This window comes from Glossina fuscipes, unplaced genomic scaffold (genome assembly GCF_014805625.2).
Source record: "Glossina fuscipes isolate IAEA_lab_2018 unplaced genomic scaffold, Yale_Gfus_2 148, whole genome shotgun sequence".
Lineage (NCBI taxonomy): Eukaryota > Metazoa > Arthropoda > Insecta > Diptera > Glossinidae > Glossina > Glossina fuscipes.
Genome location: NW_023998491.1, coordinates 2,149,925 through 2,166,166, shown reverse-complemented (window position 1 = coordinate 2,166,166; position 16,242 = coordinate 2,149,925). Strand labels below are relative to the sequence as shown.

The window sequence follows — 16,242 nt, the reverse complement described above, 5'->3', positions numbered from 1 at the left end:
GAGAGAAAGAAAAACGGAGAGAGTTTTTGTGAGTGCGGATAAATGGTATGTTTTTTTATAGACATACGGTCAGTTGAAAAGTTCGCAGAAGGATGTAATGAAACAAGATAAAATTTTTCAGAACTGAGAAACATATGTAAATCCGAAGGTTTTCTTCTTCTTCCTCTACGAATCAACAACGGATGATTAACTGATTCGCAGTGGGAGTCCGTCAGTTTAACAGCCGATAGCCTGTGTTGCTAGTGCTCACTGTCTTTTTTTAATCTAAGAATTTATTTCATTAGTCTAAAATTATAATAATAATAATAATAATAACTTTTCCAAAAAGAATATTCTAGCCGAAGCATTGGCTAGAGGAAAATAGATGTTGTTATCGCGCTAAATTGTCAACAACAGAGGAGGGCTACTTGAACGATTTGCCGTGTGACTCCGTCAGCTGAGCTCTTTCAAAATATATATCTCAGAGGCAAGGCGTTGGCTCGAGCAAAAAGCATTTTCATTCTTCGTTATATGAGGCCTTTTTTCATGATTTTTCGCATGCAGTTAAAACAAAAGGTTTCTGCGATACTTTCTACTTGTTATTTGCACAGCTTGATCGGATAATTAGTAAGCTATGTTTGACTATGTGCAATTTCGTTCGCCCGTTAGTGCAGGCTTAAATCTTATGTGGGCTTGGAAGCTTTTTCTTTGGAAAACATAAACAGCTGAAAGTAAGAAAGTTTTATTCGAAGTGTTCTTGATTTGAATTTAGCAAATGAAACGCTTGTGCGTAGCTTTCTCAAGCTTAACCGTTTTTTCAAAATGTTTCTTAAGATTTTTGCGGTCTTCAGAATTTTATTTAAACTCAACTTCGTATCATTCACAATTGCGCATAATCGTAAGTGGAATTAGAATTTAGATAAACTTATTGGACTTATTGATCTATTGATCTAGAATGAATGAATATATATTTAGATTTATTTTACTGCAACTCGACAAGTTACAACTTACAGACCGTACATTATTCATATGAAAAATGAAAATGCGGCAAATTTGATGATTTTTCTAGTGATCCGTAGATGCTTGGCCACGAACTTTTCAAATGACTCTCGGCAACTCAAAATTGTATTGTACTTGAAGCAAAGATAAATCATAAAACCAACCATCAGAAGGCTTCACAACTTTAGTAAACGATCAGCAACGACAAAGTTAAGATTTCATAATAAGAAACTTTCAAGCAGTGAAGAAAAATTAAACGGTGCACTATTTCATTTAACTGAAACAATTAAGTAAAGTTGCTTTAAGATTAACCTCATTATGAAGAAAGTGAGTATACTTAGTAATTAAACGATGAATTAAGTAAAGCATTTAAAAAAGGAAAAAAGGAAATTGAAATATCTTGACACAAAGCGTGAAGAATTAATTAACTGTTTTGATATGACATCAGTAGTGACAATGTAATATCGCGACAAACTTTAGTTTAGCAGTTTACAAGCAAAGTGTGATAGTTCTCTGCTATATAAATACATGCATGCATATCTACGTTCGTATGTATATTTAAATGTATTTATATATAGTTATCTGTATACATATATACATATATGTAACTTCCTAGCATAAAAGCAATGCGAACAAAGTTACAAGAAATTAATTATTATTACCTTTAACAGAATGAAACTACTTCGATATCTCTGCTTTTAATGCTATTAAAAGGAACATGAAAAGATTTCTTACTTCCTTTGTAGCTTGCGCTAATTATAGGTATAATATAATTATATGCGATATAATCATTCCTGGCACATTATACAACTTACACGTTAGGACAAGGATTCACTTAAAATTGAAGTAAATTCTATTTTGATATAAATATTCTATGCCGATCCAATCAGCGGGCTGCGAGATGGGCGTAGAAAAAGTTCATTAGTCAGTTTGTGCCAGAAGTTTGCATTGAAGATATAAAAATGACTGAAAACAGATGTTGTGTATGTATGGAATGTGTACGCGCAGCAGTAAATAATTATTAAAAAAACTGAAGCACTTTAGCGCCCACCCTTAAATATCCTACACCACCCTACAGTCATTCATATAACGACTTTTCAAAATGAGGCATTATATGGGACGTGAACATAATGTTGTCAATAGCGCCCGTCCTTGGACCACAATATTTCTGCATAACAAATTTTCATCAAGACATATCGACAAGCGCGGTTATAGATCGAATACAAGACGGAGCTTGCGTGCAAGCTTGGATCGATTCAAAAACCGACTCCGATTCGATCGGTTTACTAAAAGCTGGGTTTATCTCAAAGCCTTCTCTGTGTTGCACACATTCACACGAACTTAATACACCCTTGTATCGCAACGGTGGACGGTATGAAATAGTTAGGTATGAAACTTATCTTAATGTACAATTATTTTAGGATATCAAAAGGGAAATACTTTAAATCCGTTGTGTAGTAACATAGAGGAAAGAATTATTGGTTTTTAAAACGGTTCGTGAAAAATTTATTAAAAATAAAATAAATGGATGTAAAATTTTAGAAGGCCTTAATCTCAAAATTCAGGATTTGCGGGTTGAACACAACGAAACAGGACGGTCAGACAGACCGACAGGCTTAAATCTATTCAAAAAGTGATTTTCATCGAATCGAACGGTGTAATCAAAACTGGGTCTCTATCAAGTTCTTCTCTATGAATGCATACATCTGCACAAATTTAACATATCCTCGTACGATAAGTGATGTAGGGTATATGAAAAAAAGCTATGTAGATTTGCTTATGAATTGTATCGTAACGCGGGCCTATTGGAGTTACTATGTGAAACTGAAGCGAATAAGCGATCACATTTTCAATTTTGCCCCCTCCATCCCGTTCGTATTGAAGATGTCCCCAGAGATGGTGCTCATCTAAAAAGAAAAAAGAAAAGAAAAAGCATTCGCATTATTCGTTCTATATTATTCTATATTAAGACGATTTGATAATAATTTTTTTATCAGGCTCGTCTTGACTTAGAAAGTAGAAACTTAATAGTCCTCTGTCATCTTTACCAAATCCTTATCGAGGGCTGCTTCCGCGTCCGAAGATTGACCAAATTTATATTAAAGAATGAAAAGAAAGGGAAGCTTACTATTACTCGCGCATACCCAAGATAAAGTAAATAACGGAATTTTTTGACTTTTGTGGTCCATCGAAGATGAGCACTCTTCTAATCTTGGGCGAAAACCACTTACATCTTCATTATCGCGTTTTAAAAGAAGTATTCTTTTTAAATTAATGGATGATGACAACTTTGTAATAAGGAAGAGAAGAACTGCAGCAGATTATATATGGGGTATATATACCATCTATAGTATCCCAATTGCAGTGAACTCTTAATTTTACCCTGATGAAAATCAATTAATATTAAGACTGGTTGGTAAATCGGTGAATTTTCTAAACACCTGAAAATACGTTTCGAACCCGGGAAACTGGTTATCGAATAATTCGCAATTAGCAAATCTTATCTGTCATCTTATCCCGAAATTAAAAACTAATGATTACGTTTAATCGAAACTGCAATGGAAATAATTGAAGAAAAATTATTGATTTAATGCGTAAGAATTTTCCCAAAATAGATATAAAACGCATTTAAAAATGATAGCTTCAAAAAATTTGTATTTGATTTTCAAGTTGTTTAAGCTGGTGAGAACGCAAAGGGCTTGCTGTCGTTAAAGCTGGCACCAGCCAAGACCTTAAAGGCGGAGGAAAAAGAAAGGCAAGATTTTCTGAATTTTCATTTTCTAGCCAAAGTGTGCATACCATGGATATTTTTGACGACATGCTAATTATTGCGACTTGTCCGGAAGACGTACTTTCGGGATGACGTTTGGATTTCAAACTTTGTCTTGTTATATTTGTTACGTCAAAGCAAACCTGGTTGATTGAGCGTGTCATAAGAGAACGTATTACTTAGCGTACCGCTCGTGAAAAATAAGAGGACTACTGCCTTCATTAGAGAGTTGCGAAGTGAGGAGTGAATGAGGTACATTTAAGACTTTATATCTGATATGAACTAGAGGAAAGAAGCAATGCGTGGATCGCTTATAAAAACTCTTGCGACACAGTACGAAGTCAAGTTGCAAACGGTCGGATCTATCAAAGAAGATTTGCCATGTTTCACTTCACAGATTCCAGTTTCAAGGAGGTTCGTTGATGTAGGCGGCAATGGCATTTCCAAATTAGCAAAATAGTTCAGATGTTTGAGACGAAAAACCTTGTTGGAGACAAAGTAAGAACAAATACAAAGTTCATAAGGGAAGTAATTCCAGCAATATGAAATTGTCAGTACAAATGGTCTCTCGAAAATCAATGTAGCAATCGGGAGAATGTGAACTTGAAGGCTTATGTGACCCGTTGGGAGAATTCAGTTCCAAAGAAGATCGGTAATTGATCGTGGAGAGTAACACATTTAACCACTTTAACGCTCAATTGCAAAGAAACTCGTCATCCGTCGTCATCGATTGCTAAGGAGTACAAGCACATCAAATGTTTTTCAAAATCAAATGTTTTCCGCCAAACTATTGTCTACATAAATAAAAAATAACTCTACCATCCCAAACTAATTCCTATGGTCCCCGCTGTTTATAACCGAATCTGGAAAGCAGATAGCTTCATATATTATTTGTGAACGTGTCAAGGCCTCATTCTTTTCTATGCGTGTAATGGTTCAATGACACTTTCTCCGTCTTTGAAACTTCATGTCAATATCTCGTTTGATTATCTTGATTACATATCATAAGGTACGCGTAAAGGAGTGCAGAAGCATTTCTTAACACTTCAACTTAATTGCTTGCACTTAACAATTCATTAGTGATAACGAAGATAAAAAGTAAAGATTTATTCCAGCTCCTTAATAAGGAATGCATGGACGTAGCCAGATCTTCGTTCGACCTAAATCATACAAACGGGCAGGGGTTTTATTACGAGTACTGCACACCTTTTGTTTACGTGATCTGCTGAGATTAAAGCAAAAGCCTGAATTATTCGCGCTTTAGAAATTCCAATAAAAATTCCATGAACTTTACGGCACATGGTACAAATAAGTATTCTATAGATCTGATGTTAAAAATTTGTGTCTTTGATAAACATAATGTCTCTCCGTATGAAGTGTTATTTTAAATCAATTCCTAGAATTCAACAGAGTCATTGTTCACGTAAACACCATCTAGTTCGAGCCAAGAAGAGTCAATATCGTTCCTCGTTAGAGGAAGTATAGTAAGCAAGAGTGTATGAGCCAATCATAGAGTTAGCACAAAAAACCGTGCCAAACTACTACCCGCTATGATTAATGACGCGGTCCGATTATTTCTATTGAGTCTACCAGATTCTCAGATGTAACCCATTTGCTTGCTTACGAAAGTACAGAAAATGAACCTCATGACTTGAAAGAATGTTGCTTAAAAAACTAATATCTTGACCATGCATATCTGGCATCCAAACAATGAATATATCTGAAAACTTCGCAGCTTTTATTTGCCAAATGTCGTCACAATGATAGGTACGTTGTTGGCAGTTAAACCGTGGCGCGAAGTTTAAACTGACATTTCATATTGAAAGAACAATTAATCTTAATATTATGCTCCCCCTCTACTATTCTTACCAAAATCGTGCTACCGCGTATAAGTGCCAGGTGCCTCTTAAAAAAAGATTATAATAATGCTGCATGTATAGGCAGCATACATGGCTAGTAAAGTATGGTTCTTATATCCTGAGGATAAAACGCAGATAACCTGTAAATTTCAAATTAGCGATAGCTACCTGATTGACTAATCGGAGCCTGGATAAAGGTTGAAAAAGAATCGGAGTCAAGCCAAACTTGTTCCCTTAAACGAAGTTTTGAATTTAACATTTGTAAATTCGACCGACAAGCCGACAGACTGACCGATCGATTTCTGTTCACTTCTAATGAGAAGCATATGTTTAATGCCTGGACGTCTCTTCAGTAAAATACTATGACCATTTAGTGAAACCGATACGTATAAATATGTATCGTAAATGTTTTGTACGGGGGTCTGCGGATCATGTAAAGTGTTAAGTGAGCAATTGAAGTGAACTGAAAACTTGAAAACCACTCTAAGGCTGTTACTGTTTCTTTTTTGCTTTTTTTTCTTCGTAATTAAGCAACTGTGTGTAACACTTTATAAGACTAAACTGTTACTGTGAAACTGCATTTCCTACTTGAGCAAATAAACGCTAGACGGTGACGCTACATCTCTTAGCTGATCAATTGGGTGCAATGCCCTTTAAGCGAAGCGCACAGCGTTAAATATAACTTCAGTTAGTCAGTAGTCATAGGCGAGAGGAAATGCGTTTAGAATTTATTATAAATTCATTAAACAGTAATCAGAACACATAAGAAATTTGTATAACATTTGTACAGAACTAGAGGGCTGGTTGGCTGCTATCTTATCATAAAATAAATAACTTTCCCCTCTTTTGTTAATTATTGCTACTATTGTTAATATTACAATGTCTTTATATCAATGTTTCTTTATAAATAATTCCACAGATAAATATGATTATTGGAGTTTTAACCGAAATTGTATTTGACTTTATAGTTTGCGTAACATTACGTCAATGTTGAGGTTATGTTTGATCTACGCGAGCAGTATCTATGCCAAAGTGGAATTAGTGCTGTTCATAGCTTTAGATCGCGCGCTGCATCGAAATATTACGCTTGTGGCTAAATATTACTACTTTACGAGTGACTCGATACAACTTAATTACTGAAATTTAAGATTATGTTCGATATCTATAAACTAAAATTCTTTCCATATTTTTTTCTTACGCGGCACTTCCACTTTCGTATTATTTTCCATTCCAAGATCCCATAAAAATTAATTAGGAGTTACTTGGTAAATCGGTAAATGTGGAGTCTATGTTCAATCTCTGCGAGTAGCATTGCTCTCCTTGAAATTTTCCGCTCTACACCGTTAGATTACATTAAGGTAATGCTCCATCTCTGCAACTAAACTACAATATGTTAAACGTTTCTTCATGCACCAATATTAACACAGTTTTCCATTCCAAGGTCCCGCAAATGCTAAGCAGAAGTTAGTCCCGCATGAGCAGTCTAGTAGATACGAATCGCGACCACAAAGTCAGATTCAAATCTCAGTGCGATAGAGTTTTACTTTGGTCGCTGCTATAATGTGCGCTCAGTCGATAACGGCACAACCATTATCGATTGGGTTCAAATCCTCACTTCCTTTTTGACCGCGTCACCGCGTTACGCGAACAGGAAACATACACAACAAGATAGTTTTGCATGCCAAGGTTCAGCATGCGCTAGAGAGAACTTAAGAAGATTATATTTGAACTCTGCGAGTAGCTTATCACAAAATGAACTGAAACTGATCACTTGCTGGGCCTGAATAAAAAGTTTACTTTCGATTATGACTGCATTAATAAATGCGTTGAAGCAATTGATTGGTGGAAGTTGCACTTATGCACACTGAAATTCGCTTCATAATCATATAAATTGAAAATTGAGGTTATATTCAATATCCGTAAACTGAAAAGCACTTTGTATTTCTTTATATCGAGCTCGCCTTTCGAACATCAAGCTCGAGCTCAAACCTAAAATGCTTAGAAAAACTTAATTCGCCAATTTTAAGGTTATGTCCAATTTCTGCAATCAGTGTACCGCAAACTTAAATTCCCTCCACAATCCTAGTACCTACTACCTAAGCATCACATTTGCGATCCATTTCAATCTTCCAAATATCTTGATGCAAATATTTGGTAAATGTTGAGGTTATTTCTACTTTTGAGCGCGAGCTTTCACTGTCAATTTACTTCACACACTTTGCATGTTTTTTAAAGCCCTTTTGAACGTTCTTTCCATGGAGGCAATGGAAAAGTGAAATAGGCTAGGAATATGCCTTTTTTCGGAGTCTAATCAGAATTTATATAAAGCGCGATTGCGTCACATATTCCGATAAACAATGCGAGCATTTCTTAAATTTTTGCTACGAATTTATGCACTTATTATTAAGAAAAAGAAAAGAGTAAAAGATTTTCCATTTCAATTGATTAAAGATTTTATTTAATCAAGAAAAAGTAAAAAGAAAAACTTTTAAATATTTGTAGATCATCTTGATAGCATTATTAATAAGCGTAGCAGTGTCCGCAAGTACTGAAACCGGCAGCAATAATGCTAATAAACATGAGCATGCTAACGATAAACATTTGAAAGCTGCTCAAGAAGGTCATAAAAAGCATAACGGACAAGAATTGATGCCTGATGAAACTCCAGAAAATAATGACCAGGCTGAGAAGCCAATACCAGCCGTGACTAATAATAATTCTCTCACTAATGGTAAACGAGGTCGCAGGCAACGTATCAATCATCAGCATGGTAAAGGTAAACGTATTAACAACGGTAATAACGGCAGTGCACACATTCACACACAATCGGACTCAAATGCTAATAAAAGCGCTCGCAAACACGCCAGATCGAAATCCCATTCAACTGTGGATAGCGAAAGACTTTCGAAACAGCATCGTAAACAGGGGCGTGGTAAACAAGCAAACTAAATTTTTAAAAATAAAAACTTTCAATGCAAAGAACACAAATATCTGCATATGTTAAGCGTGTATACATTAGGTAAAATTCTCCCTATTTTTTATCACACAAAAATGAATTTAAAAAAAATTTTAAAAAATGTTTCCTTTTTACACACAAAATAATTTCTAAAGGAAATAATAAAAAGCAATACTTAAACATTTTCTCATTTTAATTGTTTGTGTTTTATTTCGTTTTGTTTGTTTGTTTGTTTATGTATTTTATTTTTTATTTTAATGTGCAGAATTATAAAATCACTTGTTTTTGGTTTGACGGCTTCTTTAGAAGCCATAAAAAAAGAAAAAAATAATAATAATGGGCTTCTTCTTCACATGTTATTTATTCACTTTTCAACTTTCGCAATTTCATAACGGTTTTGCTTTACTTCACTCTACTCGATTACATATCATAGCATCGTACAGAGGTCAAGTTATGTTAATTACAGAAAAATAATTTCTAACATAAGATAAACGCAGAAAAACATAATACACCTAAGCCTCACTCTACGCCTGAACACGTTTTCATCATTTTATTCCCTCTCGTTTTTTGCCATCCCAAAAGTCATTTAAAAAGGCTGAAGCCAACAAAAATTGAACGTGAAGAGACGTAGCCGATAGCCTAGTCTTATTAGTACTAGCGCTAAAGCGATATGCTTGATCTAATATAGTCATATTGAATAGTATCTTACATGCATTTCGCACCAAAAGAGCTAATCTTGCGCATTTCCGTGTAAATCAAGCGATTGGTGTACACATTTTATCTGGGTTGTATTACATACAAGCGCACACGCGTGAGGCTTTCTATTATTGTTTTGGTAGAAAGCTGCAGAGAGATTTGCTTAAACCGCTTATTATTTTTTAAAGAAAAAATTACGAAAAGATAAAAATAATGTAATAAAGTGTAATGTAATGTAATAACGCAAGTAAAAGCAATAAGTATGTCATTGAAAATTGAATGGTTTTACAAGAAGACATATGAGAAAGTTGTGTACACCTTACGACGAATGCTTAACACCCCACCACCATATTACGAATATAAAATGTTACGTTCAACATGCACGCAGTTTATCGAGTTGTCGATTAAGCTTTTTAAAGGGTCCTAAGAAATGTTTATGTCAGCGTTTCATACCAACATCTATTAATTCTGAATTATAACATTTTTTTTTTTTGACCATGATAGTCGTGCCCTAATATAATGAGCGTTTTTCACCTACGTTGTGGGTCTTCCTCTGTCGTGTTTGTAATGAGTTCCAAATGAAAGGTAAACGTAAATTGTAAGTTGCGGTTGGGTGGTTTATGTAGCCGGATAGGCTTGGTTGAGACCACTTTCGAGCACGCCCTTAGACCGTACATTTTGAAATCGATTCAGAATTTGCTAGTGATCGAGAATATACATAATTTTTAAAGTGCCTAGGGACGCTGGAAACACCCGGGGTATAATTTTAAACTCTTGACGATGAATATGGAATGGTATGTATGCCTTGATAAGGAATCTCGGAGTTTGCAGAACGACATATAAATTTGAGAATTTCCTTCCTCAGATTATCAAAATTGTTTGACCAAAACTTCGTATCAGAAAAAATGAAGATGTTTTCTAGGAACGATCTTCTCTGGCTTTCTTGGTTTTTAGACATCAGTGAACCCTTTGTTTATAGGTACAATAAGAAATTTAACCACGTAATTATTTCTTCAGTCGAGCGACAACATCTGATACTGAATTTAAAATATTAGGTAAAGCAAAGAAAGAAAAAAGATAAGAAAACATAATATAATACGTTAGCTAATATTTCACCTAAATATATAAATAATTATTATGCTGGTCTAATAAATAAAATGTAAGGAATGCCGGATTTTGTATTATTTTATAGCACAACTTAAGGGTTACTGGTAAGCGTCTGGCAACCAGGGTTAAAACCTTAGAAATTTCGAAGAATAGAATTTCATATTTTGCCTTAATGAGTCCTTATTGTCTAGACGATAGCCAGCTTGTATAAACTTTCCCGATATTTGCTGGAGAGAATTAAAAAGCACAAAGTTAATGCGGCATGTCTTGACTTGAGCAGGATTAAGTTTGCTGATGTCCAGAGGGGAATATTTAAATTAATCTCGAGCGAAGAACTTTGTGCATAAAAGTTATATCTAAAAAGAAGCTGCATTTCTTAAGAATTGATAGTGCAATTAATATAAAGTGACTTCCGATAGAAAGAAAGTAAGGGGTTGGATTTTCATCCGAAAAAAATTTGCCTAATAAACATTGGTATTCATCGAATCCTAAAGGAAACTTACAGGGAATATGTGTTTTCACGGGCAACACATAGGTAATTAAATGATTAAAAAATGGTAGTTTTGAAATTAAGAACGAGCGCGGCTTGAACAGGCCAAGCGTAGATTTCAAACTATCTAAACTTTATAGGTTCAAGCCCATCAAGAACTCAAACACGATTGCTTTGATATTATGAACGTACAGTCCAGTTCCAGTACAATCCGAACACCTTAAATAAAGAAGAGCATCAGCATTTAAGTAACTAATACTTTTGAGCTTCTACAACTTTTGAGCATTAGAAAAGGGTGACTTTGGGGTTAAGAGCAAAGAGCAACTGAGACAAGACGTTCCTGAGTTAGGACACCATAAGATGACGCTTAAACTTGAAATGTCTAATATTTTTGGATTCCCATTGCTTTTACAATTTAAAAATTAAAATTTGGAGGTTAAGATAGAAGATAGCTGAGACCAATTTGAAGAAGCTAAACTAAAATATGAAAGAAAGAAATATACAATATAAGCCCGAAATATAGCAAGATTCCTACACCGCACGTGGTTCAGATCTTGGATCTAGCACGTATCAAGAACTGAAAACTCTTTTTCAAATATGCTAAAGAAAATGAATATTGTAATTAGTTTATATTATTCAAATATGTAGCGACAAAACAATGTTTAGATATATTCATTTCATTTCTCTAATTTAATCCAATGTAGACCGGTTGACGACGTTGGTATTCATTGATAGGTATACCTTTGCCGTAACCATAGCGAGTATCATAACTGCCGCCATATTTGAAGGTGTTTCCGTGATCATAACTAATATGTGGGCGCACTTTAACAGACGTTCCAGGAAACGAAGTACTATAGGATGGATTATAAGAATGACCAACGATAGGAGCACTAAACACGGGAGTAGCGAGAAGAGAAGTAGTAAGTAAAGGAGTAGGGGCAATTGCACCAACACCAAAACCAGGGCCAGGAATTATATTACTACCAACTCCGCCACCGTAGTAACCGGGATAGTACGCGATACCGTAGGTATCAGAAGTTTCCAAATCATCCTTAACTGCGTTGGTAGTTACAGGCGACGTTTCCAAACCGTATTCCTAGAAGAGGTCAATAAATTCAAAAAATTTGTAAAATTTGCATAAAAATCTTACCTCTTCTGCTGGAAATGCCAGGACACCGAGAGTTAATGTTATAAAACTAAAAATGAACAAACCCATAATCTCAAGATTTAGATTAATCTACAAAACTTCCTTAAAGAATCTTAATATTGTCAACGCAAAGAATTTCAAATCGTAACTGTCAATTGAGCGCGTTTTGCCCCCTATTTATATAGTAATGCAAATTAGAAGAATTCGTAAAAAAAATTAAAAATAATTAACCCAACAAACTTGTGTATCTACACTTACACTATTGCATAAATAAGAACTGTCAAGAGTATTTCGTTGTATACACCAATTGCGTTGGTACCCTTATGAGTTCTAGGATTACAATTTTTTCTATTTTCTATCTTTTAAGAAAATCCACCAATCAAACTACATAATCTCAAATGAGAGACATTGCTTTGCTATGAAAGTGCAAAATAAATGGGTGGTAAGGTCATTCAATTAGTTTAAAGTTGTCCTCGATTTGTCTCGATAGCACTAGTTTTGATACGTTGGAAAGTCAGTTATTATGTATTTTTGTGAGTTATGGATGTCACACCTAAAATTTGATTCAATTTTTTTTCTCTTTTTTATTATGACCAACCGGCCAGGGATGTCCTCTATTCGTCCAACAGAGGACGGTCAGAAAGACGTGAAGCAAGAGAATTAGTGCAGAAGTGGTATCTCAGCCTTCTGGGTGTGCGGCCAATCGATGTATGCTTCTGTCGAATGAGCGCTCACTATAGCTACGACCAAGTACAAGGGATATGAATGCATATTTTTGATACATTTATATAATAAAGAATATATATTACATTTCAACCAAACCATTTGTTTGAATATATATGGAAAGAGAATATTCTTTTTTTTTTGAAAATAGGATAAAATCTAATGCCACGCCTATAAAAATTGTATAAAACTATTCAGGAGATGTACAAGGGGATATGAATGCATATTTTTGATACATTTATATAATAAAGAATATATATTACATTTCAACCAAACCATTTGTTTGAATATATATGGAAAGAGAAAACTAAAGTGTATTTGAGTACCAAATGTTTGTTGGGTAGTTTATGGTAAACAAATTTACTAGATAGAATCTTATATCCCATAGAGAGGTTAGTAGAGCAAACCAATGCATTCGAAATTACATAAAACCCAGAACAATGTGAATGCATTGTCAAAATAGTGTTCTGGTATTTAAAATATTATTCAATTATAAAAATGTGATGCATTGATTTGATTTTCTTATTTTTTTAAATAAACTGCAACGTATATGGCTCCGTTAAAAGCAAAGAAAACAGCAAATTTTTTAAGCCATACTAACGAAAAAGTAAACGAAATGAAACAAAGTGGAATCGATACAAATTTGCTACTTTCAATTATTGCATTTCATATAGTTAAGCTTTTGTATACAATGCAATGAAACTGTCAGAATTTGACAGTGCATTGTTACACTTTTTACAATTTTTTATTTAGTTGTTGTTTTGCGTTCGTGAGAGAGTTGCGGCGTTTTTTCTTCGTTTTTGGATTAAATTTTTTCTTCTAATTCCTCTCTACATTTTTTTTTTTTTGTAATTTAAGCAAACATATTATTTATAAATCACTCATAAAAAAATTATTCAACATAAATGCATGTTTATGTCGGATACATTAAATAAAAAAAAGTGGACGAATGTTTAAGCAAACGATCACAAAATATAGAAAAAAGAAAAAAAAGTCAGCGCAACAGAAATAATCGCGTTTAGAAAAAAAAAATAAAAAAAAGTGAGTGCTATAAATTTTATTATGTTTTAAGATGAAGTGAATTTTTCAGATATGTTCTTTACTAAGCTACCTTTAAAAAAGGATTTCAATAAGGGATTTATTAATAAAATTGTAAAATAGATTTGTTTTAACTCTACTTTTTTTTCTTTTTTTTACTAACTTCAAGTTACAAAATCACAGCAACAAAAAAAAAGTGATTTTCTTTTTTTATTTTGTAAATGAGAAAACTCACGCAGTAATATGCCAGCAGTTAGTCTGAGGAGTGCAACTGTTGTTATACTTGCGTTAGGCTGTCACATTTACTCTTATAGTTTGCCGGCCTGTATTGCGGGTATTGTATGTTATACGAGTCAACACCCAAAAAAGGGAATAAAAATCACCACAACTTCCTCGCGCTTTCTGCTACCGCTGCTCTCTCTTATTTGCTTGCTTGCTTGCTTACTTGTTGCTGCTGTGATTGTCATTGTGATGTGATGGTAATTTGCAAAATCACACCGAAATCGAGTAAAAAAAAGAAAAAAATTTTTTTTTTAAGAACAGCAAAAGAGACGTTAACAAACACAAAATACGTGTTTTTTAAATATTATTTTTGTATGCATTTGATGTTTAATTTGTTTTTGTGCATTTATTTATTTATTTTTAAATCTATATGAACATTTTATCTAAAAGTAAAAACAATTTTTTGTGATGTTGGTGTAAAAAAAAAGGATCAAAGAATGCAACAAGTTGTCGTTTTTATTTTGAATAAATGAGAAAATCACTGTTTAATCAAATCCTTTAATATAAGCGAGCCAGTGTTATAAAGTGCTCGTATATTTGGTTTTTTATAGTTTCAGTTAAAGTTTAAAACAATTTTTTTTTACTTTTATCCGAAAGGAATAATTATACAAAGTCTTTATCCTTTAAATCAATTAAAAAATTAAAATATTTGTGGTGAGAAAATTTTGCAAAGACTTGTAATAAAAAAGAAAAAAATTATGTAAGTTGTGCTATCTCCTGCGTGCCCATTTTCGCCTGTTTCATTTATTCAATTAAAAGAGAAATTCTTATCAACGGAGTTCATCCTAAAGCATATTGTTTTCATATCGAATTTGTAACGTAATAACAATAACTTAAAAAAATATTTAGGTTTTTAGAAAATAAAACGAGTTAACCTTTGACGTTTAATAAATGATATTCTAGTGAGATCCAGTAACTTGGGCAGCAGCAAGTATGAGTGGTTTTTATATGTCGTTAGGCCGGTACTTGCAATTAAACTGACTTCACTTTTTGGAGTTAGGTAAAAAAAAGGAAAATTACGTACTTTTGGTTGATCATATTAAGCAGTTTTAAGAGACAAAGGCTATTGCTTGACAATGGGGTCATTCGTACGCTTCATAATTGTTGTTTATGACATTTAGCTTTCCTACTAAGATATTTGAATTTGTAGAATCTTTCAACGCGACCAGTACAATCTTTCGCGAGCAATACAGCCTTTCTTTTTTGAGCTCAGTGGCAAACGGCACCGTCTTTATCCAAAATAAACATTGCCCATGTTGTTGTCATCATTTTTAGTTCAAACATGTGAATGAATGTCGTATGGTAAATGCGTCTAATAGGTATAATAGTGCAGGTTCAGCAGCCTTTTCGAAAATCTGCAATTCAATTACTATCAGAGACTACCCGAGCAGCAAAAAAGCGGCAAACTGTTGCATATGTCACTTATTGCCATTAGAAAGGTGACTCAAGTATTTCGCTTGCGTGTTAGGAATAGCATGTGTTCTAATTTTGCTAGGTTGCGCATTTGAACTTTTGAGACTCCCCTCTGAAACCTATCACTCAGAATAATTTCGGCTAGGAAAATATGATCTCGTTCATTCCTTCCCATCAACTAATCAGTGAATACCTTCGAAAGACTACCTTGTGTTTGTCAAATATCATAGTAAGATAATCTATGTAAGCAAAAGAAGCGGTGTACTTGCTCGGAAAAGAAAAGAGATATAAAAAATGTAATGCAGTCTTGTTTTTTTAAGTCTAATAGATTATCGTTCAAAAGATTATATATGGGCATAAAATCGGTAGGACTTTGAATTGTCAGTTTTATGGTAGAAAGAATTCATAGATTTGTTAAAGAATATTTGGTCCAGTCAGTACAGTCATTAGATTGCTAAACGATTTTAGGGATATATATGTATGTCACAGAAGCATAATAAATCTTTTAACGTCACCGGAAAATTGCATCTTACATGAAAATCATTACCGAAGATGTCTTATATTTTCACAGCAGTATTTTCTAATAAGTACTACAGTCTCATTAGAAAGATTCGACTCCTTTGCCGGTTCCTACGTTGATAAGATATTTCTTATCAATAATTTTTTTATTACGATTCCACAGTTTTCCGGCTGATGATTTGATTCTTGATATGGTGCAGGGTTGCTCTAAACAATCCTTTTTGATCACAAACATTGAAGTACAACACTTTTCAAAACTTTTTA

The 16,242-nt window shown here is 33.8% G+C and overlaps 2 protein-coding genes across 2 annotated transcripts; one reads left to right on the top strand and one right to left on the bottom strand.

The window, feature by feature from the left end:
• The first annotated feature begins 1,162 nt into the window (after positions 1 to 1,162).
• Positions 1,163 to 8,667, top strand: LOC119641406 (ras-related protein RabX-like). Its single transcript, XM_038040045.1, has 2 exons — positions 1,163 to 1,305; positions 8,110 to 8,667. The coding sequence occupies exons 1-2, from the start codon at positions 1,297 to 1,299 to the stop codon at positions 8,554 to 8,556; spliced, it is 456 nt and encodes a 151-aa protein (XP_037895973.1). The 5' UTR covers positions 1,163 to 1,296; the 3' UTR covers positions 8,557 to 8,667.
• A 2,874-nt stretch (positions 8,668 to 11,541) lies between these two features.
• On the bottom strand, positions 11,542 to 12,135 carry LOC119641351. Its single transcript, XM_038039937.1, has 2 exons — positions 12,007 to 12,135; positions 11,542 to 11,952 (listed from the first exon to the last, which is right to left on the bottom strand). The coding sequence occupies exons 1-2, from the start codon at positions 12,070 to 12,072 to the stop codon at positions 11,542 to 11,544; spliced, it is 477 nt and encodes a 158-aa protein (XP_037895865.1). The 5' UTR covers positions 12,073 to 12,135.
• Between the last annotated feature and the right edge of the window lie 4,107 nt (positions 12,136 to 16,242).